We start from the raw sequence: 27,257 nt of genomic DNA, 5'->3' as shown, positions 1-27,257 counted from the left end.
TTATGTGTGTTTTAAGTATTTTGAATAAAAGAAGAAAATTAAAATTTTAATCTTCTTTCTTCTACATGCCATTCAACCCCCTCGCGTTTTTAGTACAGTACAGACTGGCTTTTCTGTTGTTAATTTTATGTAGATGAAGGATCGAACTATAACCGGTTGAATGCCTCTTTCTACAAAGCCTCTTTTCTTTGGGATGAAGAAGGATGAATCTGTGCATGTGGAAGAGGCAGCTGAGTCCAAGCCAGCTCTCTGTTCCCTTGTGCGATCATGGACCATTTCCTTCAAACTTCCCCTTGGTTGTCCAAATTGTAAAATGGAGAAAAGCTCTTAACCTTTGGCATGTCATTAGCTTCCTCTGAGGCGGCCTTTACCCGAGTAAATGTATTAACTTCATGAGCTGTTTTATTCTAAATTATATTATTTCCTTTCTCATCCGAGCTGGGAAAATGCAGGGGATATTCAAGAAAGCCTCAAAAATATTTCAGCAAACCCGTGCTCTCCTCTGGAAAAATATTCTTCTCATGTGGAGGATGAAGACAGAAAGTTTTCAGGCAAGTATCGGTTCTTCCAAAGGGACGTTAGGATTTCCACTACGATGTATTTGCACATGCGGTTTTTATGCTTGGTGATACATGAGAAGCCCTAGCTGGTAACGTGCTTCTCTGCAAAATGTCAGCAGTTACACTTCTTCCCGTGACGCTGCAATATCACGGCATAATAAGGGCTTGTTACAGACCTTGCTGGTTGCTTTTGGTTGTTGACCCCATTTCTGCGCTGCCCAGAGGAACACAATGTCCAATTCACCATTACGGATGTGAAATTGTCAACGGACCTTGTTGGCTCCGCTACTAAGAAAACATGTTTTTCGCTTGAAACATTCCTCATATTTTAAAATTATTACACCGGTGAAACAGCAATTCCTCATCTACAGAAAGGCGGCATTCACGGCCGGAGGAGCCGGATCGTGCAGCCAGATCAGCGCTGGAGGAGAAGGGTCCTTGAAGACACCTTCCATGCCACCCAACCTCCAAGTCACTGAGCTGCCACTCACTTTTGCATTTCCTTCCCTTCGTCTAGGAATGGATTACACTGGTGGTTTTTCTCTTAGTAATACAAACATCGTCAACTATGATATTCCACTACCCGCGGCAAGAAATCCCTTACGACTTCCTCGGACGGTTAAATGATCCAGCCTTCAACGCTGTGGGAGTCACACTCGCATACACACCTACAACAAACACCACCAGGCGAATAATGAGCAAAGTGGCTTCGGATTCTGCACTGACGGGTAACGCTGCTCTTAAACCCTTGTTACAGCTGCCCGAACCCACCCTGACACAGTCCTCATTGTGCTGGGGGGAGAGAAGGACTTGGACGTCACAATTTTTGAGGGTACAGATTGTGCCTGATGCCCATTTTCATGTTGTTGCACGAGTAATCAAAATTTCAGCTGTGGTGGTTTTAGTCTTGTCTCTTTTTTTTCTTTAAATAACAGGTGTAATTATAGAAGAGGTGGAAAATGAGAAAAAATTGGAAACAAGAGGAGTTTTTGAAGACATTATTGGTGTTGTTTTTAAGGATGACTTCTCCTACAGTCTCAGATTTCAAAGCTACAGTGTGGTATCTCCAAATGATGCCTTTGAACACATCGGTAACAAAATAAATGAAACCAGAGAACTTGGTTGTACGCTTTAAAATGCTTAGGTGGATCTCTGTGCTGCCATGCCGCTTGGAAGGGATCAAGGCTGTGTGTGCTAACTGCTTCAAGAAGGATATTAATTAGAATCTGAGGTTTTGTTCACTTAGAAGGAAACAAATGGCAGAGAAAAAAATTTTAAGAACACATACACGTTATCCACAGTCCTTGTTGTCCCCCTCCCTTCTATGTCTTATCATGCCCTGAAAATGAGCATCATGCGTGCACTAATGTACTTCTAACATGCAGTGCACAGACACTTGTTTAATACATTAAAACATAAACCTGCGCACGCGTTTGTCCACGTTGCTGCTGCTTTGACCAAATGTGCTCCTATTTACTAAGAGTAGTAAACGAGCCGAAACAAAAAGTAGGCTTATTAACAGATAAAATTCAAGTGAGTTCCTCAGTTGATGGGGGGGAAAGGTATTTTTCTAAGAGCAGGTCTTGGAGAATGGAGGTGATGGAGAGGCTATTTATCCTGTCTACACAAGTCAGTAGCTCCTCTCCGACATGACCCCCGGCCAGCGTGCCCTGGGTTCACTAGCCATGCTCCTCTCCTGCCCCCGGTGCTGGGCACACTTGTGGTTGCTGCACTTTGAGCCCAGGCTCCGGCCGAAGCGGGAGAGCTGAGCGTGGCCGCTGTCCTGCGCTGTGACGACGGGCTTGGTGCCACCTCAGGTGGTCCATGGAGCCAAAGCCACCAACTCCCAATACCACATTATTCTTGGAGAAAAGTGGCTGCTCCGGGAAAAAGGATGAGTAAAACTAAATCCTGATTTCCTATCTCTTATGTCAAATACATTTTCAACCCCACACATATACATAAGCATTTATATAGACATCTATGGAAATATATAGATAAAAATCTTTTTTTTTTTTTTTTTTTCCTCACAGATACCTGCTCCAATTTTTCATCAAGTAACTGCAAAGTCCCTTTGTACTGGTATGCTGGTTTCCTATCAGTGCAGTCCAGCATTGATGCAGCAGTCATAGAAGTAAGTATGATTATGATGGAAAACATGCTTTCTGTTCCTTCTAGAGTTACCTGTGCGCTGAAAAAACCCAAATAAAATTAAAAATCCCCAACCAGTTCATTTTCTGTGATCATTCATTTTTTAAATGCATAGTGTGATTCAAAAGTTAAAAGAATGATAGATCGTCTTGGCAAATTCCATCTTTTCCTTGGGTGCAAGAGGTTTCCTATCTTATGTTGAAAATTAGCAGCCAAAACCCACCCGTGGAATAACACTGGGCAGTGGCTGACTTAGAGGTTGACAGTCCGTTTGTGCCCATGTGTTGCCACACTTCCTTTTTTCTTTTTTTTTTCTCTTTCATTTTTTATTTATAAGTCTACAGGAAAAATTAAAGTAAAATCAATAGAAACACTATTACCAAAATTTTTGTCCTGTCTTTGAGGTTTTATTTTATTAGACTGGTCGGTTTTGAAAAACAGAAGTGAACTATTCAATAGGGACAAAACTGTATTATTCAGTGACAAACTCTTCCATCTATCTCAATATTTACTATCCAGATGTAAATATTGAGGTTATTTGCCACTTATTAATGTAATAATGTTATTGACAAACTAGTAACGTTAATGCTTGTGAAAACCTGTTTGTTCTGATGTTGGCTGTTTCATTACAGAAAATCAAATTAACGGTGAATTTATTTTCTTCAGATGAAAACAAACCATTCTGTCTGGGAAGAGATGAAGTCAATTAGTGGCGTTCGTCTGAAATCACCCCCCGTCAAACCTGTGTATAAACTGGATTATATTTGGTTCATTATTTACATTATACTGTGCTTCTCCCCATATATGTACTTTTTATCAGTGAAAGTTATAAGAGAGAAGAAGCAGCTCAAGGTCTTAATGAGAGCAATGGGTTTGCAAGATATCGCGTTCTGGTAAGTCTCGGAGAAATAAACGGTGTAATTACAGGAATTAGCTTCTCTTCTGTGTTATCTCTATTATACGAGGTGCACGCTCGCTCGGAGGGTGGATGCGGCTCCGGTAGCACCGCTCAGCGCGGTGTTAATTCCCCAGACCCCAGCAGCAGTCGTTGACAATTGCTCAACCACGCAGCCGGGCGCTCTGAAGCCGCGTTTCGCCCCTTGGGGAAGCAAAACCTTTGCTGCTTTTATCTGTAACCTACCATTTGCTGGAGGACCTCAGTTTCCAAGCACGTTGCTCTGAAAACATGGTTTTGTTGTTGTTTGTTATGCTTAGCTCGGCACTCTACCCCAAAAAAAAAAAGAGAAAGGGCACTCTGAGTGTAGCAAGGTTCTTGTGTTGAGGTGTTGTTTGCCTCCTGGAAATGGGTGGATATACACGAAGAACACAAAAAGTGAAGAAACAACAGATTTTGGAGAAAACTGCAAACGATGAAGCACAGGAGGGACTTAGGGTCTATCAAAACAGGCTTCCGAGCCTTCTGAGCATGAATATTTCACATCATTAGGAAAAGCATGGACGTAAGTGGTCCCGGCCACAGAGCCTCTGCTTAGATGCCCTGTGGCTCTTTGCATCTGCAGAGATTTGGGTAGGTGCAAGACACGGATATTGCACCTTTCCAGTCTGGAAACTGTAAATGGAAGTGTATTTGGATTAAAAAGGGTATGTCTTGTGGTGGCCGTGGAGTGGCATGTGCTGTCACGTCCTGAGGCAACAATAACCGTGCCTTCATTCGTAGGTTATCCTGGAGCTTGCTGTACACCATCTATGTTTCCGTAACGGCAAGCCTGCTGACACTGATCACGATTAGAGGAGTCATCTACGATCACAACTTTCTTGAAATATATTTTTTTTATTTCTCTTATGGCATAGCATCCGTAAGTCTGCTTTTGCGTTGTTAAACGATGCACAATTTTTTCATTTCCTAATTAAAACTTCTAAAACTCAAAGACTAGTCTGGGGTTGGGCATTATGTGAGAAAGTAATAAAAACTTCTCCGCTACTGGGATTTATTGTTACAATTTGTAGGCTAATATATTACAACATTTTGGGAGATTCTGACTTGAAATCAGAGTAAGGAGAGGTGCTAACACCAGCACTAGTGGGAAGGCTGATGCCGTGTGCCCCTGGGGCCAGGGCTTCCTCCTCGCATCCAGCCTCCTCGGGAGGCCGAGGGGGGTCTGATCTGTCCGTCCCTATAGACCTGCCCTAAATATCAGAGCTGTCTGCTAAATGGTGCAAGCCTTGTGATGTGCCATGTACATCTGTAGGGGACAACTGAAACTCACTGCGTCCCTGGTCTTGCTTGTTGAATTTTCCCGTTGGTTTTTTTTCATCACCAGCAGAAATGCATCCTGCTAAGTACTGGTTTTCTCTGCTGCAGATTCACTTCTGTTTCATGCTCAGCTCGTTGTTAAAGCAGCCAAATATTGCCAGCTTCGTGGGATTTGTCCTTCACATCGTCTTTGGATTGCTGGGCTTTCTGACACTGTTTGAAAAACTACCGCCATCTTCAGAATGGATTTTTAATCTCTTCAGTCCTTTTGCCTTTACAGCTGGCATCTCAAAGGTATGTTCCAAATAAAGCCAGCACGTGATAAAAGTTCAGCCCACAGCAAACACGCTGCAGACTTCTGCCAGGTAACAGTAGCTGCTGTACATAATTTGCATTGCCATAACGACCCAATCACGCCCCTCTGCCCTGGATGTTTTGTAAAAAGAAAACTTGACGCCAAGAAGTACGTGCTATTTCATAACAAATGTAGTTAGACTCCCAACTGCATCACGAGTTTTACCAGCTCTGTATATACAATAAATGTCAGTCTCTGGAAAATTATTGCAGCAGTGGGATGCTTGGTGGCTACCAAGATCTGCAAGAACCATGAGGTCTTGAAGTGCTGCCTCGGCAAATACTGTGAACCTCACTCTTCTGGTGTAGAAACTTCTTCTGCACAACTTTGAATTCAGCTTACTGAAGCACTTCGGATACTTGTGGTCATAATAAAGTGTTGCCCTGGAAACGGTGTCACGATCACGTGTGGGCATGGGTTTCTGGTGAAAATGGTCATGATGACACAGCAATGGCTTGCATGTATTATTTCTGGCTAAAGGAATTGTTCCATCTGACTTGCACTTTTTTCCCCCCTAGATGGTAAAATTAGAAAAATATGGACCAGTCCTTACACCAGAATTGTACCCTTTCTTTAACCTATACATCGTCCTGCCCCTTGACAGTGTCTTGTATTTGCTGTTGGCCATCTACTTTGACAAGGTTTTACCTGGTAAGTAGAAACGTGAGGGAAAGAATACAGATTTCTTTGCATTTTTCTTCTATAATCCTTTCCCCTCACAGGGAAAAGAAGCGGTGGGAGAGAGCCGAGAAAGCTGTAAACTATGTGGAGCAACAAAAAAGTTGTCCTGGCAGAGAGCTGGTTGGGTTGTGGAATGGCATCTTAACAGCTATGAGCCATGCCTTATAATACGAGGGGTTGAAAACTGCATTTGTTCTATTGCTTGTGAAAAAATGGTTGGGAGGAATCCTGTTTTCCAGAAGCTGGGTGCATGTAGCTACCTCAATTGGCCCTGCTTCAAAAACAGGCTCCAAAAGGAACACTAAATCTTGCAGCAAGGAACTGAGATCCTCTACATCTGCTCCAGCAGCCCTAACCACTGCGTTTAAAAGGATGTTGTAGGACTTGACCTGATTTTCCTACAGCCTCTGGGCCAAAGAGGTGGTCAACGAGGTCTTTGCTGTGATGGTTCCCCACCTGCATGTACAGATACGGGTGGGTGGATCACTTTGCAGAACTTACCAATCCTAAAGGCTGGCTGCTACTGTTGTAGAGGAGGAGATGGCTGGACATGGCATTTATCAAGGTTGAGTGGGCACATAGTAGTTTTTTGTTGATATTTCACCTTCTTTGTCTCTGAATTAGGCAAATATGGAGTACCATATCCACCTATGTTCTTCCTGAGACCGTCATACTGGTTCAAGCCCAGGAGCGGATATATGGGGGTGAGAGCTGGCGGCGAGAGCCGCCGTGATCCTGTCCTCAGCAGTAATGCCGAGCCGATGCCTCCAGGCTTCGATGGGAAGGAAGCAATCAGGTAAAGACACGTAGGCATAAAAAACATAACCCTATATGTTATATTTGACTCTAGACAGCGTAGCTGTATTGCGCCGGTGGACGTTAGACTGAGCCGCCTAACGTATACAGATACGGTCAATGGCAAACACGTGAAAGGAAGGGTTTGTTCAGTGTTGCGTTCTGCTCCAGAGCCGGATTTGAACATTTATTGGACATGGTGCATCTTCGGTGCCAGGGACCGACTTGCTACCCAGCAATTTCCTCTTTGCAGAGCAGCAGCAGCGAGTCTGTTCCCCTCCACCACCGTCTTTAAGAACACTGCTGCTGGAGTGTGCTGCGTAAGGTGCTCTTATTTACAACCTTACGGGGCTAGTTTGGCCCATTGCTGTTGCTGCCCGTTGCCTATTACTAGAAAGCAAATCTAAATCTGCTAAAATAATAGCTAGGTCATCACTTTTAATTATATAACCACGTGTTTTCTCATTCTCTATGGCCTCCTGTTTTATTCACTGAGTTTGACTTCGAAATCTTTTAAACATCTTTTAGAAAAGTACATTAGTTAATTCTGCTTTTAAGGGTACAAGAAATGAATTATATAAAACAATTCCTTCAGATGGAATTACACTAACCCCTGAGGGTAATGCGCAGGACCAGTTTGAGGAGAAGGTTGAGATATGTTCTTCCAATAATTTTCAAAGGTTACTTCGAGGCAGAGGAAACATGCCAAAATTGTGAGATTCAATAGTAATGGCTTGCTTACCTTTCCTTTAGACTAAACAATATAAAAAAAACATACAAGAAGAAGGACAAGAGAACCGAAGCTTTAAGGGGTAAGAGAGGTTTTGGAATACTTTAATTTCATTTTTCACCAGATGTGAACCCAAACTGTTATGAAATGTACTGGGTGTTTTTAATTCTGCCTCCAGCACTATTAAAATGCATTATGCAATGGTTATTTCTGCTGGGGTAAATTACTGGCAAATTTCTACCAGGTTGTTACCTTCCTGTTCACTCCAGGAAAATTACTATTTATTATTTTTTTGCAAGAGCAGAAGTTTCCTTAAAAGCTGTGGGTTTTGCAGCTATGAACCACTACAAAAACCACTTCCCAACCCTCCCTCTCAAAAAGTAAACTCTTCTGGGCAAACAAAACTTTTTATTTTTGGTCGCTGGCTAGAGCCAAGTCTGCTGTCACTGGCTGACCAGTGTTCAACAAGCACTTGCACATCTGCCAACCACAGGTACGCAAGTAGGTGGCATAGTCATGGCATCGTTGTGGGATATTAGTTAAATGCCTTTGTTTAACAAGAACACCAAGTGACAGTGAAAATATCAATATGGTCTCAAAGGTTTGTATTGAGTAAAAAAACCCTCAACACAAAGAACCCACAAAAATACAAAATAAGTCTTTTTTTTTTTTAAAAAGGAAATGAGGTAGGAAAGTCTGGCTGCTTTGAAATAACTCTTGAAATCTCATGTGTTGGAAAGGCTATGGGCTTTTCTCTTTCTGTGGGCTCTCTTTTGAGCCATGCTAAATCAAAAAGTTATGAACCTCACAGAAAACAGAAGTCAAAATTCTTTAAATACTGAAGCTAATACACTTGTTCCCTCAATTCAATCAATTTCATGATGGCAAGTTCCTTACTAAGTTTAGTCCTAACTTCCAAAGATGCAACCCATGCTTTTGGATCTGTGTTTTTGACTCTCGGCTTCAAAAGAAGTGTCACTCCACCGCTATACTTGGGAGCAAGCTATGGGTACAAGTCTGTTTCTCACAAACCTCCGTCCTAATGTTTTCCTGTTTCTGTTCTAGGTTTTTCCTTAAATATATATGAAGGCCAGATCACTGCATTACTTGGTCACAGTGGATCTGGAAAAACTGCTCTCTTAAATGTTCTCAGCGGATTTTCCAAGCCTTCAGCAGGTAAGATGATGGAACGCTGAAGACAAGAAGCTCTTTGTTTTTTCAAGTGTAAGGGGCTAAAGATGCAAAAAAACAAGTTTTCCATCGGTTATTCAGTCTGGCTCATTGTCAGTGCAGCTTTCTCCTTCAACGTGAGCTTCAGGGCTAATACATCCCTTGTGGATACGCTCATGTGTCCACACAGATGGTTATTTCTCCATCTGGATGGCCTGATGTTTTCCATGAGCTGCATACCTATAGGAAATATGTTTTAGTTCTTAAGGGAGAGATTTGGTGCTCTAAAATATTTTGAATGGTATTAAAGCTTTGGGCAAAACGAAGTTATTTTACCTTGCTATATAAACACTTGAGAAACACCCTCAGTGCTGGAATTAATGTCGGAGGTAAGAACACACAGCAGTCGGCTTTCCCCTTATAACTGGGAAATACTGTACAGTATGAAATTTGTTTCATTCATTCCTGTGGGCAGGTTCTGCAATGATATACAACTACAAAGTGTCTGAAGTACAAGATATGGAAGGAATTCAGGGAATGGTTGGGATTTGCCCCCAATTTAATTTGCATTTTGAAGCCTTAACGGTGAAGGAAAACCTGAGAACTTTTGCTCACATCAAGGGGATTCAGTGGAAGGAAGTAGAGCAAGAGGTTGGTATGTGCTTGTCTGACCTCTGTTTTACAGCATCTTGGACACCTTGAGCTTTCTTTGTAAAAGATTATCAACAGCATCTTGTTCTGTGGAAATGAGAACAACTCTAATTTAGGGGAGAAACATTTTTTCAGTTCTTTCTTATCCTCATGTCATAGGACTTAGAATTCAGACTTGCAGTACTTATCTCTAAGCCAAGCCATTTAAAGTAGATAATTTTAAAATCTTGAAGTTATACTCTCCTGTACTGTGTGTAGCCATGTATGAATTAAAACGTGACAAGTACTTTGGGAATCTGGCTCTTGTCTTTGTATATTGCCAAGGTGCAGAAAGTTCTCGCGATGTTGGACCTCGCCGACCTTCAGGATGTCCATGCCAATGATCTGAGTGGGGGACAAAAAAGAAAATTGTCTCTTGGAATTGCAATTTTAGGAAATCCCCAGGTAGGTACCAGTCATATTTACACACACACAATGCATACCGCTTTAGCACATAGTTTTGCATTTTGATTTGGCGTGCGGACATTTGTACTTTTGCCCTGGCACTCCAAGTCTGCTGACCTACTAATTCACTAGGCTGCTGAAGGATCAAGGAATCTAGGTCAATGAGAACCGTGTTTTAAATGAAAAGGGTAATAATATTGTCACAGGAGAAAAAACAATAAAAATGGCTGATATTTGAGGATGCTTTTTATTGTTAAGAGTTAGATCATCAAAAGCATGAAATGAAACGATGTAAACATGGACATGCTGGCTTGGGCATGTGGAGGTCTGATCTTGCTCGCTTTTGCAGGTGTTGCTTTTAGATGAGCCGACGGCTGGGTTGGATCCCTGCTCCAGGCACCATGTGTGGAACCTTCTGAAGGAACGCCAGGCTGGACGCGTGACGCTCTTCGCAACCCAGTCCATGGAGGAGGCTGATGCTCATGCTGGTGAGCTCAGATTTTCACGCTGCGGCTGACCTGCAGCTTGAAAACGAGGATTTCCCATTGCAGAGCCCATGTATGGGTCCTGCCATGGTGCAGTCTCTGCTTGCTGGACACATTTTGTCTGATAGCGACCACCCAACCCAGGCTGAGCAAAGGCTAAAACTGGACTGACCTGCCCTACCAAGACCTTGCTCATGCTCTGCTTCAGGATGAAGCAGAGGCATATTATCTGGATGTACCACTAGCAGCACCCACACAAATTAGTGATATTGTTTGAAGTAATATCTTTCCTATTTTCTTATTGCTTCCGGGCTGCATGGGAAATTTTCCACAAGCCTATACACAAGAATACGTAATTAAAAGATTACCCTTGGTGCTTAGGAGAAAGGCAGCAGTTCAAAAAGAAAAAAAAACTTCAACAGTGGCCTGGTTTTACTCCTCTCGACTTCATTATAAAAATGTCTGTTGAGTTCAGAAGGAGCAGAGTGAGGTCAGTCTACTGCACTGTTGTAAATTCCCCCTAAATCCTTTGTATTCGTATCTCCTTAGATCGGAAAGCGTTTCTCTCAAATGGGAGATTACAGTGTGTTGGCTCATCTCTGTACCTGAAGAGAAAATGGGGAATTGGCTATCACTTAAGGTAAATCCTTTTCTTTTTGGTCATCACTCTTTTTATGAAAAGCTTCTCGTTGATGTATTTTCTTGTAGAGTCTGTGTCCCTATGGAGTTTCTATATAGAGTAATAGAAATCTCAACAGTTCATTTTAGAAGACTTTTGAGGCTGCCAAAAATATCTTGCTTTGGATAGCAAGCTGCTTTTCCTTGGAACCCAATCTTGAAAGCTCTGAGTATGTAGCTAAAATGACTTTGCAACCTCCTTCGCAGCCAAAAGGGGACCAGAGTAAGATGAATTGCAATTTCCACATGCTCTGTGGTGCCAGTGATGACTTTAATGTAAAGTTGTTTTTCTTTGGATTTTAATGTCTGTGTTCTTGGTTTAGCAGTGTTGGCCAGGATCATTATTCTTAACCTCAACTATTTCTCGCTGCATGGCAAAACCAGGGGCACTGCAGACATCTATAAAAGTTCCCACATAGGTTTCCCTATGGCTTGAAGAACAACCTCTGGCTTTATATTTTAAACGGATGACGCATGCACGTTTTTCTCATTTAATATTATAGCAATTGCTTTTTAATACAAACAGAATGCGCATAAATGACCTGTGTGACCCCGAGCTTACATCATCCCTGGTCAGACAGTACATCCCCAATGCCGTGCTCAAAGGACAGAAGCGGGGCGAGCTGTGTTATATGCTGCCTCTGGAAAACACCGACAGCTTCCCAGGTAAGAAAAGCCTGTCGTTGCATCAGGGTTGTAAAGGGAAACTAAGTGGTGGGAAAAGCAGAAAGCAAAGTTGCTGCGAAGGGAATATATTTCCTTGTCCGTACTGCATGGGATTTGGAAACCCGGAGCTGCATAAACACCAGCCTTAAAGCAAGCCTCTAAAGTACATGCTAATATTAATACTGTGGATGAACAAAAGAAAACCCACCAATTAATCTACGAAATAAAACCCACTGAGTCTCCTCTGGTTTCAGGATGAGAGTTGTCCCACCAGGAAGGCCCGTGGTAATCAAGAACTCTGAAGTTTCCGCTTACCTCTAAAGAGCACAATAATTTTGCCGTGGCTTTTAAGTTACGGAGATTAATTATGTGAACATTAGAACGTACAACGTTAATCATGCCAGTCTGAGTTTCTGCTCAATGCTAGCCTTGGTCGTTGGGCTGAGTCTGGCTGTTTCTGTCATGCAGATCTGTTCAGCCATCTGGAGAACAGTCTTTTGCAGGGGGTTGTTAATTATGAGGTTAGCAGGACAACCCTGGAAGATGTTTTCCTGAAGCTGGAGGGCGAGGAAGCCGTTGATCAAGAAGGTAAAACTCCAGTTTGCAAGTGTGGTGTGATTAAGGTTACATATATACATATGTTTTAATTAAATATCTAATAAACTTCTGTTAAATGTGAATTTTGGTAGCTTTTGGTAGGTCAAGAGTTGCAGTTGTATTGAGCCTTCTTTTAGTGAAGAATATCTTCTTGGAGAAGTCTAGATGATTCAGTCTCAACCTCCCATGGGCTTTTAAGCACATGAATTAAGACTGATGTTGGAAGGGTATTTGCCTTTGAAGGGTATGTTGCCCAGACCAGGAGGTGGGAAGAGGTAAACTAGCCAGAAGGCATTTCACAAGGCCAGTGAAGATACTGGATGTGTTGTCGTATGAGCCCAGGATCAGCCAGTCTGAATTCACCAATGTAAATTATATTCCAGATAATTATGTCCCCTTTTCTCTGCCCTTGTTTGTTTTCTGGCTAAAAAATTAAAAGTGTTCCTCTATTCAGAAAAGAAGATCCTTGTTGATTGTTTGCACTTAAAACTCGTCCTTTGCACGCTCTTTGTGGATAATGATGTTTCTTGTGGTGAACACGCAGAAGACGGAGACCTTGAGGAGAAGGACCAAAGCCTCCTGGTGTTTTCTGAACAGGGGATCGCGGCAGTGAGCGGGATGGCACTCTGGAGGCAGCAAGTGTGTGCCGTGATGAGAGTTCGCTTCTTAAAACTAAAGCACGAAGGAAAGTTTCTCAGGTCCATGTAAGTACGGGAACTCTCGGCTACTCTGCAGCCCTTGTGCTGGCTTGGTGCTTTTCAAAGGATTTAATCATTCTCTTGAGTGGCTGAGGGAAGGCTTAAATACTGGTGGAGATGTTTGGAAGCTAAGAATTAGATGGGAAATGGTTAAAAGCTGCAGTAATAAGGACAGTTAGAATTTACTGGTAGAGCCCTGAATTGCTAAAGTTTTAAATTTCCCCTTGCCTTTCTCAACATAAATCACACAATTAGTCAAAGGTGGAGTTCCCCGAGACTTATGGTCTGTTTTTCCATCTAGATTGTTGTTCTTTGGAATATTTATCCTTCCAATGCTTATGCTTTTCATTGGATTTCAACTGTGGGACGGCTCTGGCAACTGGGAAATCACAGCTAGCTCGTATTTTCTTCCCACTGAAGAGAAAATTCAGAATAAGTCTACAAATCTTCTCATCTTCAATGATACAGGTGAAAAAGAACATGTGATGTTGATTCACTTTCTGCACCACTCTGAGTCCTCTTAGAGTTGATAGATCAGCCTTGCCTTACTCTTTCTGTATGTTCCTTTATATATTTCTGGCCTTAGGAAGTGTTTTCTTCTGAGCAAAAGCAAATCCCTTTTAACTAAAATAGGAAAAAAATATAGACAATGTAAGTTTGCTTAGATTCTGAATGATTTTTTTTTTGTTAACATTCCTCTGCTTTGTAAGTGGGAACTTGTCTATAAGAAACTTTATATTTAAAGGAAAAAAAACATAATTATTCTAATTTCTGTTTTTGACTTGATTTCAGGATCAGAAATTGAGGATTTCATTGTGGCTTTGAAGTCTCAAAACATAATGCCAGAAATTACTCTTGAGAAAAACATCCCAAGCATTCCACTACATAATGGAGCTATAAAAATATCCCTGGAAGACAAGGTGAGTGATATTTTCTCTTCTTTCATCCTGTATGTCAACATGATTTTCTGAAATTTGTTTAAACGAGGCACAGCAAAAGGGAAAATATTTATCTGACATATTAAATAGTATCAGTAATCCTGTTTGTGGGAAACCAGGATTATATTTGGTTCTTTCCACTGCAGGCTTTTTTACAGTGATCTTTAGAGAAAAGCATTAATTCAAGTCTTTTGTGCTTTTCTCCAGAAATTGTTGTTTTTATCGATCGCTTTGCTCGCGGTGCCTGTGAGCACGCTTCCAGGTCTCTGCAGTCCCACCAATAAACCTGTCTGTCTTTTGTCATTGCTTTTCTCTAAACCCCTCGCTGTGGTCAGCTCCTCCACACACCTCTCATGGGCACGAAGGTAACATCTTTTGCTCTTACGTCTTCAGAGCTACCGATTCACAGTCATGTGCAGTGCAGAACCCATCAACTGTTTCCCCATGCTTGTGAACATCCTCAGCAACACCTTCCTAAGGCTCTTCAATTGCACTGCACGTATCCGCGTCTGGAGCGAGCCCTTTTATAACGTGAGTGTCCTGCCTTTCTTGGTGAAAATTAATTAAAAAAAGCCACGCTGAGGTGGTAAGAACTGGATGGGTTGGAAAAGTGGTTGGATGAGCAACCTGCAAGGGTTGGGGTCAGTGGTCCAGCTGCTGGCCAGTTGCTGGGGGCATTGCTCAGCAGTCAACACCGGTGCTATTTAATGATCATTTCTTCTGCAGTGTTTAAGAGCTCTATAGGGGTTTCAGTGCCACAGGACATTCAAGCTTGTGCTATGTGGCAGTATGTTAGGAATACAACCGCAACACTTGCAAGCCCTACCTTGCTTCAGCATCTATTTGACGCTAATCAGCACCAAAAGATGGTCTCTACCCTCAACAATTTACAGTAATTCAAATACTTTTAGCCTAAATGCTGTTTTAAAATTGCTTTGTATTCTTCAACGCAGATTATTTACCGTAAGTGTTAGCACTCGCTTGTAGCTTTAGTCATCCTGTGAGCATTGACCCAGCCAGAAATTCCCTGGGCAGCTGTTGATTACTGATGACTTCCGAATTTCTCTTCTGCAGACGCGAAACCCAGAAGTAAAGAGTCATTTTTTTTTCATCTGTCTCAGCTACATGCTGATTTTGGCTGCCGGTTTGCCTCCTCACTTTGCGGTGAGCAGCATGGAGGATTACAAGGTAAAAAGCATGTGTGGAAAGTGGTCTCACACAAGAAGCGAATGCAAATGTGATGTCTCTGGAGAGCAGCTCTTGTGCCGGTGGGCTGGTACCCTGGTAACACGCTTTGGTACCCTGCACCTCAGGGAATCGGTGAAGCTCAGAACAACTTGGGCATTACTAAAGATTTTGGGGTCAGGAGGATTTAACTTTTTTTTTTTTTTTCTTTTTAAGAACGATGTGTTTTTAAACAATAGTAGAACTAAGAAAGAATTGAAAGAGCTTGGAAAGGAGAGGAAAGCTCATCCAGGGAAGGGAGGAGTGAGAGTAATGGAGAAGGAGGAGGAAGAGCAGGAACGGTGTTCCGGGCTCTTCTGAATCAGCTCCCTTTCCCCATTTGCTTTTGCAGCTCCAGGCTCGTGCCCAGCTGCGGCTCGCGGGGCTCTTCCCCTCAGCATACTGGTGCGGGCAGGCGCTGGTGGACGTCCCACTCTTCTGGACCCTGGTGTGCCTCATGTTCGGGGTCGTGCTGCTCTTCAACCCCGTCTGCCCCTTGCAGGCTGTCACCATCCTGCCCCTGGTGAGCTCTTTACGTACGGGAAAATGAGCAGCCACAAATCCCCCTCCCTCATTTCGCAGTGAGTTTTTGCATTAAATATTTGAATTGAAATGGACTGCTTCAGGCAGGCCTTCATACACCCACGTCCATCTCCTCGTCGCTGACATCAGTCTCTCTCTAGATCATTTGTGCCATTGGTTACGGAGTATCTCTTGTCCTCCTCGTCTATTTAATTGCCTTTAAATTTCGCACGGGACGGAGCAATCGTTACATTTGGTCTTTCATCTTCATTCTGGTAAGTGAAGTGAACCTTCGCCCTGAAGTGTCTGATGTACACACCTTGCCATTTGAGTTCTCACTTCAAATATACTGATACTCAGCAGAATGACCCAAATCAGTGACAAATAGCCTAGTTTTTAACAACATGAATATTGAAAATACATTTTCTGCTTTATTCCAGGTGAATTTCACTCTCTATATGCTCAGTGACCTACATGAAGCACTTTACTTCACCTTCTCTACTTTGATTCCTGTGTTTCCACTGCTGGGCTGGTTGATTTTCTCTGCACCAGTAAGTAAACACGTCCTACTAAATTCAGTAATGGTCCTAGTGGTGCAAACTGGAAAAGCAAGAGGCACTTTCCAAATTCCCTGTCTCAAAGTGCCAAAAGACAAAAAGTCTGACAAAGTGTCAAAAAGACAGAGTGAGAAAAGACAACAGGAGAAGAAAAGGTCCAGGCTCTGGAGTGAGAGAAAGGACCAAGATTTGACTTGTTAATCGCTGTTTGATTGGGATCTTCTTAGTTTGTTTCGTTACAAAAGGCTGTTACCGTGACTGTACCTTGGCAGCCAGGGTAGCATGGGAGGGGAAGGCGGTGGAGTGGGAAGACTTGGAGGGATGAAGTGATCTGGCAGAAGGAGATGACAGGACTGGGAAGAGAGATGCAACAGTGGAAAAGGTCGAGCTAACCTGGCTGATTTGAAGCACCTCTGAATTAGCTGTAGCCAAGGAAGCTGCAGTTCTTTGAGGCAATAGGAACCAAAAAAAAGTACAGATCAAAGTTCCTCAACCCCCTCCTGGAGAAAAGCTAAGCATCCCTACGTCCCACACTTGCTCCGACCCTGCACTGAGGCACACCGCGCTAAGGAATTTTTCTAATCAACTGATATTTTCTTTTCTTGTAGCGTTTCTCATTGTTTCACAGTATCGGTCCTCTTGAGTCATGGAATCACGTCTTCGTAGCTGTCTTTGCAGTAAGGAGCAGTTTGATGATGGTTGTTTTGGAAAGGATGACCGTTCTAATGGACTTGCACTGGGCTTGTATAACTCTCCCCACAAATAAAGCATGGGTTATGTGGTCAAAGTTTCACATTAAATGCTGGCAGGGGAGGTACATGCAAGTAATCATGGGCTTGTGTCTCTCGTGACCCCTGGGTGCTGTACCATATGTGCAAAAATGGTGAGAGGATTAAGCGGAGCTCATGTATAAGGCAGAGATATTCGTAATCAGTCTAACGCTGCTTCTGCAAAAGAAAGATGTAGTCTCTGATCCTGTAGGATGTCTGTTGTGATGCAGATTATCCGAGCCAAAACTGCAGTATCAAGTCAAGGCTTTGCAAATGATCTGCATATGAGATGGACATGTATGCAAAGCATCGATTTAGCCTCTTCCCCTTTTGGACCTTTTCAATAGCTGAAGTAAATGAGCTCGGTCCCTGCATGCCCTTATAATAAAAATTAATTGAGTGTGTTGTTACCTTGTCTCCATACAAACCTAATTCCTTATTTCTTTTTAGCCTTACATCCATTGTGTGATTTTTGCTTTTCTCCTGCGCTGTTTGGAGATGAGATACGGAGAAGCAGTTACAAGACTTGATCCCGTCTTCAGGTGCGTCCCGAGCAGCCGGGTGCCAGGGTGCCTTGTGAGCCACGGTTATCCCAGTCTGTAGGGTGGGCTCAGTGCTGCACAGTCAGGCAGGACCCTCCTATTTAGGCTAGATATTAGGAAAAATTTCTTCACTGAGAGAGTGGTCAAGCATTGGCACAGGCTGCCCAGGGAGATGGTGGAGTCACCATCACTGGAGGTGTTCAAAAAACACGTGAACGTGGCACTTCGGGACATGGTTCAGTGGGCACGGTGGGGTTGGGCTGATGGTTGGACTTGATGATCTTAAAGGTCCTTAATGATTCTGTGGCTCACCCCTGACAGCAGGAGGAGAGGAGGAATGAACTTAAAAACATTTTGCAAAGTGTGGATAAAGCTCATATTTTTAGTCTTAATCAGTTTATCTGGAGAGGAGGAAATTGAGAATGAAGGGAGGGATTTTTTTATTCCTTTGGGTCATTACAGTTTCCAGCTTTACTTACTGGAGTTTCCCTGAATGTGTCTGGAGGTAAATTCCCACCCAGTGTGTTGCAATAGAAGGTCAGTTGAACTGCAATGTCCTAGACAGAATAATAAATGTGATTGAAGCTTTTTTTTTAAATTAAGCTTCATAGCTGAGGTTTCAGGACATTTCACTACAGCTGGCTAAATTAATAGTTACAAATTTAAATCCAACATTTTAACTCCTTTTCAAATGTGTCAGAACTGCTCTCTGCAGGACAGAGACTTCCCCTAAAGCTTCGTCAGGCTGGGGTCGTCTGCTACCTGCTCTCTTACCTGTTGCCAACAGCATGCGAGTGACCACCTAAGCCATGGGGGGAAAACATCTGTAGAAAATATTAAATTGTCAAACGTTAACAAATGTGACTCAGCTAGGAGTTAAACGCCCAAATAGCTTTGAAAACCTGCCCCGTGTATTTTAATTCTCCTTGAACAGATCGTGGGCATGTGTCGAGCGGGGGACCAGTCAATACTTAATGATGAAAGAAAAGCTAAAGTTGGCCTTTATTTTCTCATGCATGCCAGTGGGATGTTTTTCTTCTCCCCATGAACAAATATTTGAGCAAACGCTGTCTGTGGAACAGCTCTCTGAATTCAAATAAATATTGTGGGGCGCTACATTGGCGCTGCCCTGGGAACAAACTTGTAAATCCGAGACTTTTTGGAAGTGATTCCTGGTGACACCATCTCTCCTCCTCCGGTCATAGGATCCAGCAGAGGAGAGCGGTCGCCCGCCAGAACAGGGACCACCCTGGGGAGGAACCCCCAGAAGTCCAGGCAGAGAGGGAGAGGGTGAGGAGCGCGATGGCCTCCCTGCAGCAGGACGAGGTGAAACCAGCCTTCTGGCTTCTTTTCTTTTTCATTCTCCATCTTCAGACCTGTCTCCTCTTTCTTAGCTCATGCGCTTACTATTTACTGATCTGATGTCCAAGCGCACATCTCGCCATCCAGCCCACGGCTGCCCTGGCACCAGAAGGAATTTAGCTGACACTATATCTTTATTCCTATCCTGCTTTTTCTCCTTTTTTTCTGTTGCTCTGTTTCTTGGACTCTTAATTTAGCAAGTTTCTCTTTAAAGAGTCATACTTAATGGTAAGAACAGATGAGCTGTGTCATGGGATAGGATGAGAGTTTTTATTTCCCACTTCGTCTCTTCACAGGAGCCAGTTATCGTTGTCAACAGTTTGCGCAAGGAATATGAAGACAAGAAAGCCAGTTCCATCTTTAAGAAAAAGAAGAAAGTTGCTGTCAAAAATCTCTCTTTTAGTGTTAAAAAAGGTTCAAGTATTTTGCCTAACCTCCTATAAATGACTAAAATCCAATGTGAAGGTCACATTTGGAGACCATATTTTTGTTAGAACTTTCTTGTGTGCAACCAGACCCAATGCACCTGGGCTCCTGCATTCACAGTTTTAATTTATTGGGATAGGTTAATGAACAACCCTTTCTCTTACTGCACTTTTAGATATTACCTAGCGCACAGGGAAGAAGGTCTTATTAACAATAATTATTATTAACAGTTCTTGCATATTTGTTCCAGGAGAAGTATTAGGTTTGTTAGGACCCAACGGAGCTGGAAAAAGCACAACTATAAGCATGATTTCTGGAGACACAACGGTGACTGCCGGCGAGGTAGGTGATTCCTTTGGCGTGTTTGGGGGTTGATCTTGATGCCTTTCTAAATGAAAGATGTGATAAGGCAAGCTGGCAGTGCAGCCCTTAAGTCGGGGAATTTATGTACGTGCAGCCCTGGATAGTTACAGAAGTAAGAAGAAAGTGTTGATTTACTCAAAGCATGTTCTAGTTTTCATCAAAATCGATGTTACAGATTTAAGGGTTTGAGCTACGCAAAATCTTCAGTGCGCGTTTGAAACCCATCGTGAAGTTTCACAAGCCCCGTAAAAAAATGTTGATGTCTAAAAAAAAACAACGCTCTTCATAAACAGCCTTGCAAAACCAGGAAATTGAAAACGAATGTGAACAGGGTTGGGCCAGTAACAATCCATCACTTAATTAAGTCCAGGATGATTAATGATCTGTGCTGGGGGAGGGGAAATGCCATTGCTGTTACAGATTTGGGACTGAAACAGAAAAGTGTTACTAGGAAAAGATAGTCTCCCATCGGTACTACTACCCCAAGTTTTACGGCAGAGAACGCCCTTTGGGTTCAGGGGAGCAGGAGCGGTGGCAGATGGAGATGGTCGCTCCCGTGATGCTGCTCTTCCGTTCCCACGGTGTGCCTCGCCACGCGGGGGGGAACATTACTGCGTTTCCAAGGGGTTCGCTGCTTCACCCCGGAATAACGCTCTACGGCGACGCAAGCGTGCGTGTGTTTGTGCAGGTGCTGCTCCAGGGCCGCCACGCCGCGGCCGCCTCCGCGGGGCAGGGCGGCCCGGGGCGCCTGGGCTGCTGCCCGCAGCGGGACCCGCTCTGGCCAGACCTCGCGGTGCGCCAGCATCTGGAGGCGTACGCGGCCGTGAGAGGGATGAGGAGAGAGGATGCAGCTGCTGCCATCAGCCGGTACAGAGACAAATGCTCCGAGCTTTCGGTTCTTTCCCCCTCCGGAGGCACGGGGCAGGGAAGGGTTTTTGTGCGGACAAACCTGGCTAGTGCAAGTAAGAGGCAGCACCTTCGGTGCCTCTTTACCTTAGAGAAACTGGGTCTCCTTCTGATGAGACCTGCTACTTTATACTGTTCTCAACCCCTTGGCTGTGAAGATCTTAACCCTAGTTTATCTAGAAAACTTCAGGAAAAAATTAAACTTGCTCCAGTTCATGGCTAGTTACATGAGTAGCTCCCTTCTCTCATTAGTTGTGCTTACGCTCTCGAGTTTCTGCAAAAATGCCTTAATTTTACCATGTGAGCTAGGACTAAAATCACCAAGTGACACAAGGTGATGCATATCAGCCAGAACATGTATGTTAGCCTCCGGTTCCTCAGTACCCCTGACCACGGCGTTAGCAGAGAGAGATGGTCATTTCAGTATTTTTCCTTTCTATTCCCCACAGCATAGCAAAGGCCTTGGATCTCCAGAAGCATTTAAAAACCCCAGCGAGGAGGTTATCTGCTGGAGAAGCCAGAAAGGTACGTGTTAGATTTGTGTTTGAGCAAATCCTGCTCTTTCTCCCTTGAACGTGGTGCACAGAAAACCTTCATTCAAGCTTGAGGATGTGTTGGGTTCCTTGCCCTGGTGTCAGTGAGAGTAGAATATGGTGCTTGATGTTGTAAAAGTTTGGGGATTTTTTGTTGCACAAAGTAGAAATTTTCTTCTTGGACTGAAGCCTAAAATTAAAGTCAAATAGAAAAAAAAAAATTTCAGATCCTTATCGTTTCAAAGGGAATTACTTCCTTATAACACAGAAGCAGATAGGGCAAAGTAGGTTCCTGGCGTGATTTGTTTTCATCAATAGTTTTTGTCCAGCTTGGCAGGACACCCCCCTCTCCCACATTGTGTGTTTAAGAAATGCTAACCACAAATTGGATTTACAAGCTAATCACCTTTTCATGCCCCGCCATGTGCATCTGCCAGTAAATGGGATGGAAAACCACTTTCAGGTCTTTGGCAGGCTTGGGGGTTTTGAGGAAAGATGATTCTGGGAGATTAAAAAGTTAACTAAGAACACCTGAGGTGGTGTTTTGTTTTTTTTTAATACCTGTTGCTCCTGCATTTTGGAATCAAGATTAAAAAAAAAAAATGAAGCTTCAGCTTCTACAAGATTCACAGGGGTGAAGACGTACCAGGACAACTGACCAGTTTTGCGGGTAAAGTAAAAGCAGATCTGCCCTGCCCTTCTTGTCTTTCCCGTTTCAGCTGTGTTTCGCGCTGAGCGTCCTGGGAGACCTGAGGGTAATGCTTTGGGACGAGCCGTCAGCGGGCATGGACCTGAAAGGGCAGCGCCGCATGCGGTGAGCAGCCCCGTTTTAGCGGAACCGGGACGTGTGGAACAGATTTAACAGGGTGTGTCTTACCCTCACAATTCTAGTAACCGCTGGCCAAGCAAAGAGGTTCTGCCCCGGTGCCAGAGTACATCCCTGTTTTCCCTTTTTCCTAATGCACAGGGCACCGGGTGCCACTTGCTAAACTCATTGCTCAGCAGGCAGTAAGTCCTTGCTAACCATCAGGTTTAATCTTAATGGTAGTGCACCCAAAAAATCTGAGCGGACTCCAGCGGAGCCCGTGCACTTGGTACGAAAGACAAAACTCCTGTTTTCCTCAGAGCACGAGATGAAAGTACAGGTAGTTCGTTCTTTTCATCACTCAGCCCTAGTGCTTGCTCTAGCTTTTCATCAACAGTTTACCCTGGAAGTGTAAAATCTGGAGGGATGCTGACGTGACAAATTGCAACATAGCATAGGCATCCACATGTCATCTTTAAGCAAGATAACTGAAGTCTTTTAAATAGTCATCCACTTTTCTATAATTTTATCGTTTCAGTTGTTTTTTGGGAGGGAGATGCAAAATGGGAGATTTTTCTTTGGCTACTCCTGTGAAGTAACTGTGACCCCTCTGTTCCTAGGAAGGTGATTCAGACCACCATGAAAAGCAAGGAGCGGGCAGGAATCCTCAGCACGCGGTACCTGGAGGAGGCGGCGGCGACGTGCGACCGAGTGGCCATCCTGGTGTCAGGGCAGCTACGGTGGGCACCGGCATCACGTCGCTCACCGGGATGCCACCTGATTTTTAGCCTGGGCTTCGGGGTTTTCTTTGTTTGGTTTTTCTTTTTAATCTAATTAATAGAAAATGTTGGTTTGTTTTGTCCCAAGTGTGTAATGAATGTAGTTTTGGGAGGAGGTAAGTTGTTTTAGCAGCACGGTATAAACCGCTGATGAATAAGAGGATATATATTTCAGCTGCTCATATCCAGTGATTGCTTTATTTGCTGTTTATGATGATTTGAGCACTGTTTTCCCTCCTCTGCAGTTACATTGGCTCCCTTGAGGATCTGAAAAGGAAGTTTGGCACAACTTACCACCTAGAAGTCAAAATGACGGACATGGGGCAAAGTGATGCTCTCCACGCTGAAATTCTGCGCTTCTTCCCCCACGCGGCTCGGCAAGAAAGGTCACTGTCCCGTGGGCTGCACACCCAGCTTGGACTTGTGCTGGGATGCTCTGTTGCTCCTACTGAGCTTGCTCAATAATTTACCTGGGAGTACAGTGACCCTACAAGCACCCCTAAACCTTGGCGCTGAGTCACGAAAAGATGAATTAATTTTTTTATTACTTTTTCAGAACTTCTTCTTTGCTCATCTACAAGATACCAATGGAAGATGCACTACCTCTGTCCCAGTCTTTCTCCAAGCTAGAAGCAGGTAAAAAGAAACAATCAGTTAAGTAAGAAGATGGCTTTCAAGTTGTTCATATATATTTGTTTTTTAAGGATGCTTTCTCCATCCCTCCGCAGCTAAACAGAATTTCAGGCTTGAGGAGTACAGCTTGTCATTGAACACTTTGCAACAGGTATGTTAATGTAGAAGTTACGGGCTAGAAACTGCCTGTATAAAAAGAAAAAGTAGCTTGTGACCGGTGTGGATACCAGCAGACCTTGGCAATAATAGGGGTGTTTCTGCTGCGTTGCGTTGTAGGCGTTTGTAGACCTCACCCAGGACCTGGAGGAGCACGACCTGGATGTGGCATCCAGCGGGGCTGTGGAGCAGAGACCACTTCACCCCTGAACCCTGCAGCCTCCAAAGAAAATATTCAGCATAGTTCATCAGTGTTACTAATACACGTGATCAGATGCAGCCTTAGGACTTGGTTATCTGTGTCACATCACATACAGCCCTGCAAGCTTCCTGCCTCACAAAGAAAAAAAGAATGATTATTTTAATAAATAAAGCCTTTATCCTCTGAATCCCGCCATTCATCCATAGCCCTGCTCGGAGCGACTCGTGAAGATTTGCCGTGCTGAGGAATAACCCTGCCAGAATGAATTGCTGGTCCCAAGGCAGGCACTGCGCGTGGGGGCTTGGGCGCTGGGGGGACTCGTGCAAACTCAGAGGAGGCTCTTAAACCCTCACTCGTCCACGGCAGGAGGACAGCAGAGCTTTGGCTCGCTCAGTCCTGGGAAGCACCTTCTGGCTGGTGTCACGCTGCCAACACGGCTGGTGTTTTCTGACGGAGGGGTGCAGGGCTGCGCTTTGACCCAAAAAGCTGCTGTCGCTGTGTGTTCCGGCTCAGGCCACCTTGGCCCATCTCTGCTCCCCACCACTGGGGACACAGAGAGAGGAAAGGACTCAGCAGTCCCTGGAAAAGTGTAATGAAAACTGGCAGCTCTTAGATCACCATCTTTAAAAAAAACCCAATTATTAGCTGGAGTGAAAATAAGATGTGCTTTGGCCCAAAGTAAAGCTGGGGCAGGACAGTAGGTTGAACAGGTCTTCTGGCCGCAGGATGTGTGTCTGACTTGCTTTGGTGGTCAGGAAGATGGGGTGGGCTCCTCGCTAGCACCCACCCTCTGTGGGTGCTTGGGAGGCATGGGGGCACTGGTGGGGAGATGGGGGCAAGCACCAGCACCCTAGCCCTGTCTGAGCAGAGCAGCATCTCTTCTTAGACATCTGCCTGCCAGGGCTAGCTTTAAATAATAATAATAAAAGTTAAAAAAAAGTAGAAAGTCCCTACGTTGAGGCAGCCAGGTATCTCCCCTTGTGCCTTGTCGCCCTGTCCCCCCAGCACCCCCCCAGTCTCTGGGAAAGGCTGAGCTGGGGACCCACTGGAAGACAGGGGCAGTGCCGTCCCATGAGACAGACACAGCAGCAAGACCCTCACCCACGCCACGGTCTCCCCGGCTTCATGTGGATGATGCTGGCAGTGCAGGTCTGGATGACGCAGGTACGGGCAATGCAGGCAAGGATGATGCAGGTGGATTACGCAGGCACAGATGCGTGTCCAGGCAATGCAGGCAGGGATGCGGGCAAGCAGGTCCCAGCCGGTGGCTGCCGTGGCTCAAGCGATGGGCTGCTCCTGCCAGGAGAAGCCCCCGGAGCAGCCGCCCCACACAGCCAGAGAGCTGCTTCCCGTAGGAGCTCCAGACATCAGTGCCTCTGTCGGAGGCGGGCAGGGAGGTGTCTTTGCTTGAGATTCACTCGCTGGGACCTGGCATATCCACTTCTCCACTTAAGGTGGGTTTTTTTCCCGTATGCAAAGAGGGGCTGAAAGGGGAGGAGAAGGTTTGTACACCACAGAGATGTCCTGGGGACAGGTCTTGATCCTGTGTCCTGACTCGTTACGCCTCTGCAATGTGCCTTACCGAAACATCTGAACGTTATTTGAATCTTAGGGGTGTTTTTTCCCACTAGGCAGAGCAAAGAGAAGACGATCCAGCTCCTGCGCGTTCACAAGCCCAGCCTCTGTCCCCGCTGGTCGCTGCTCCCTCCCACCGCTGGTCGCTCAGCCATGCCACGGCAGGGATGCTGTGGTGGCCGACGGAGGGGCAGGCGTGCTCCTTGTGCTCAGCCTGGGGGTGAAATCGAACCCGATCCCTCTAGAAGCACAAAGTTAGTCAGGAGAAGTTTATTTTAATGTTTACAATCCCTTTTTTTTCCACTCCGGAGAGCTGTTGCTATCCGGGAGGCAGTGCTTCACCGCTCTTCCGACACCGGGGCTGGTGGCACTGAACCAGTTTGCAAAGGCAACCTTTGCCGTTCGGCGATGCGCGAGGGTCACCGTTTGCTCCTCCGCCCTCAGCAGCGTGCCGAGATACCGTGTTGACTGCAGGCTCTCTTGCTGCACCGAGAAACATAACAGCGTTTGCCAGAGAAAGGATTTTTGTGTGATTTGGTTTTGGGCTCATTTTTCTTCTCTTGGCCAAGGCTCAAGAATTTCCTGAGTAACTTTTCAGAGAATCCGCTCCAGCAACTCAACAACAATATGCTCTGTTTGCCTTTTACAACATAAATAAATCTGAAAATCTGCCAAGGAGGAAGGGGGGAGGCAGCCAAGGAAAAGCGAAGTGATGGTGTGAGGAATGCCTTTTTGGCAGGAGTGCCCGAGTGAAAAAAAAAACAAGTGCGTGGACAAAGCCGCTGTGACACCCGGTAAGTCCCTCCCAGGGAGGGTCAGCATCTCTGCTTTTACAGACACTCCGCAAAGGACAAGCTCTGGATTCCTTTCAAACCTTCCCGTTAAGGTAAGGCTTAAACGTTCTTCTTAAAACAAATAAAAATTGTTATTTAAAAGGTATGAAAACATCTAGCACTTAGTAACACCATTAATAACGCTGGATGAGAATATGAATGTGTAGGGTGGGACACTGGGCATCTTTCTAACAGGCTGAGTTAAGCTTGTGACCGAGCTTAGTGACTATTTAAAGGCAATAGAGTCTTTTTAACCTTACTTTGATATGAAATAACACGCAAATGGAGCTCAGGTTATGGTGGAGGTGTATTTCCTGTGTTTCTCAGCGCTAAGAGGATGTGGTAGGTTCATCTCAGTATTGTAAGTAATCCAGCCCACGTGAGGAGCAGATTTCTTTCCCTATGTGCAGTGTAAGTTAAAGACTGAATTTTGAAAGTCTTCTGTCCATCTTACACTGTTAAAAATTCCCCCTGAAATACCGAAGGAATAATGAAATCAATTCTGCCACGTTTTCCCCAACTGCCCAAGCTTTGCGGCAGCACGGCTGGGGGTCAGGCAATGCTGAGGGCTGATGAGGAGGGAGGCCACGTGTGACGCCCATGATGGGTACCTGGTGCACCAGCACTCTACCCCACCTGGGAACTCCTGGGTGTGAAGCTGGAACTCCAGCGGTGTGTCAACTTGTTGAGGTTACTCTATGTGCCTATTAAAATGAAAGAGAAACTAGAAAGCCGCGAAACAAATCCCGTTTCAGTTGTGGAAATGTGTACGGGTGATATACGCTGTCCTGCACCTTGCTTCTGTTAGGTGAAAAAGTGACCAAACAATTTAACCTCACGGTTTCCTCAATGAAGTCTGGAGATCATTAGCACAGGCTAAATTCAAATTTTTATATGCCTGGATTTAGTGAGATCATCTGGAAGAGAAAAATCTATTCAAAGAGTGATAGCAAAATATTAGATTTCTGTCGCTGAACCAATGTTCCTGCCCCATCTTCCCGACATGCCACGCCGGCACACGCATTTCCAGCCTGTTCCCAGGGAAGACTATTTATTGCAGCTGCTTTTCCAGCGTTTTGGTGCCTGCTGCCTCGCTGGGCGCTGGGTTTGCCTGGCTGGTGGCAGGGCTGAAGGTTCAAGGTTCGTGTTGATGCTTGCCTAAGGCAACCCCACTGTCAAGACCTAGACCCCGTTGAAACCCCGGGCGACTCGAGGTGTTGCATGGGGCTGGCCTGGCTTGATGGGCACGTGGAGG

At 44.7% G+C, this 27,257-nt stretch overlaps 1 protein-coding gene across 1 annotated transcript; it reads left to right on the top strand.

The window, feature by feature from the left end:
• Window positions 1–392: 392 nt before the first annotated feature.
• LOC309411612 (ATP-binding cassette sub-family A member 9-like) lies at window positions 393–23,602 on the top strand (the record flags this gene model as incomplete). Its single annotated transcript, XM_082008284.1, has 37 exons — window positions 393–551; window positions 1,078–1,288; window positions 1,496–1,651; window positions 2,594–2,694; window positions 3,378–3,604; window positions 4,390–4,528; window positions 5,035–5,220; window positions 5,800–5,932; window positions 6,587–6,758; window positions 7,511–7,569; window positions 8,553–8,663; window positions 9,133–9,308; window positions 9,633–9,752; window positions 10,102–10,240; window positions 10,787–10,877; window positions 11,442–11,581; window positions 12,050–12,169; window positions 12,723–12,882; window positions 13,178–13,344; window positions 13,669–13,796; window positions 14,208–14,345; window positions 14,889–15,002; window positions 15,391–15,561; window positions 15,722–15,835; window positions 16,726–16,794; window positions 17,338–17,429; window positions 18,635–18,755; window positions 19,091–19,205; window positions 19,468–19,559; window positions 20,269–20,447; window positions 20,936–21,011; window positions 21,739–21,833; window positions 22,445–22,564; window positions 22,849–22,989; window positions 23,160–23,239; window positions 23,332–23,387; window positions 23,513–23,602. 37 exons carry the CDS (start codon window positions 393–395, stop codon window positions 23,600–23,602), a joined length of 4,758 nt encoding a protein of 1,585 aa, XP_081864410.1.
• Window positions 23,603–27,257: the final 3,655 nt, after the last annotated feature.

Source organism: Phaethon aethereus (genome assembly GCF_964289735.1).
Source record: "Phaethon aethereus genome assembly, chromosome: 18".
In the NCBI taxonomy this organism is placed as follows: Eukaryota; Metazoa; Chordata; class Aves; order Phaethontiformes; family Phaethontidae; genus Phaethon; species Phaethon aethereus.
Note: the sequence above shows the minus strand (reverse complement) of the source record. Positions and strands in the feature narration are given on the sequence as shown.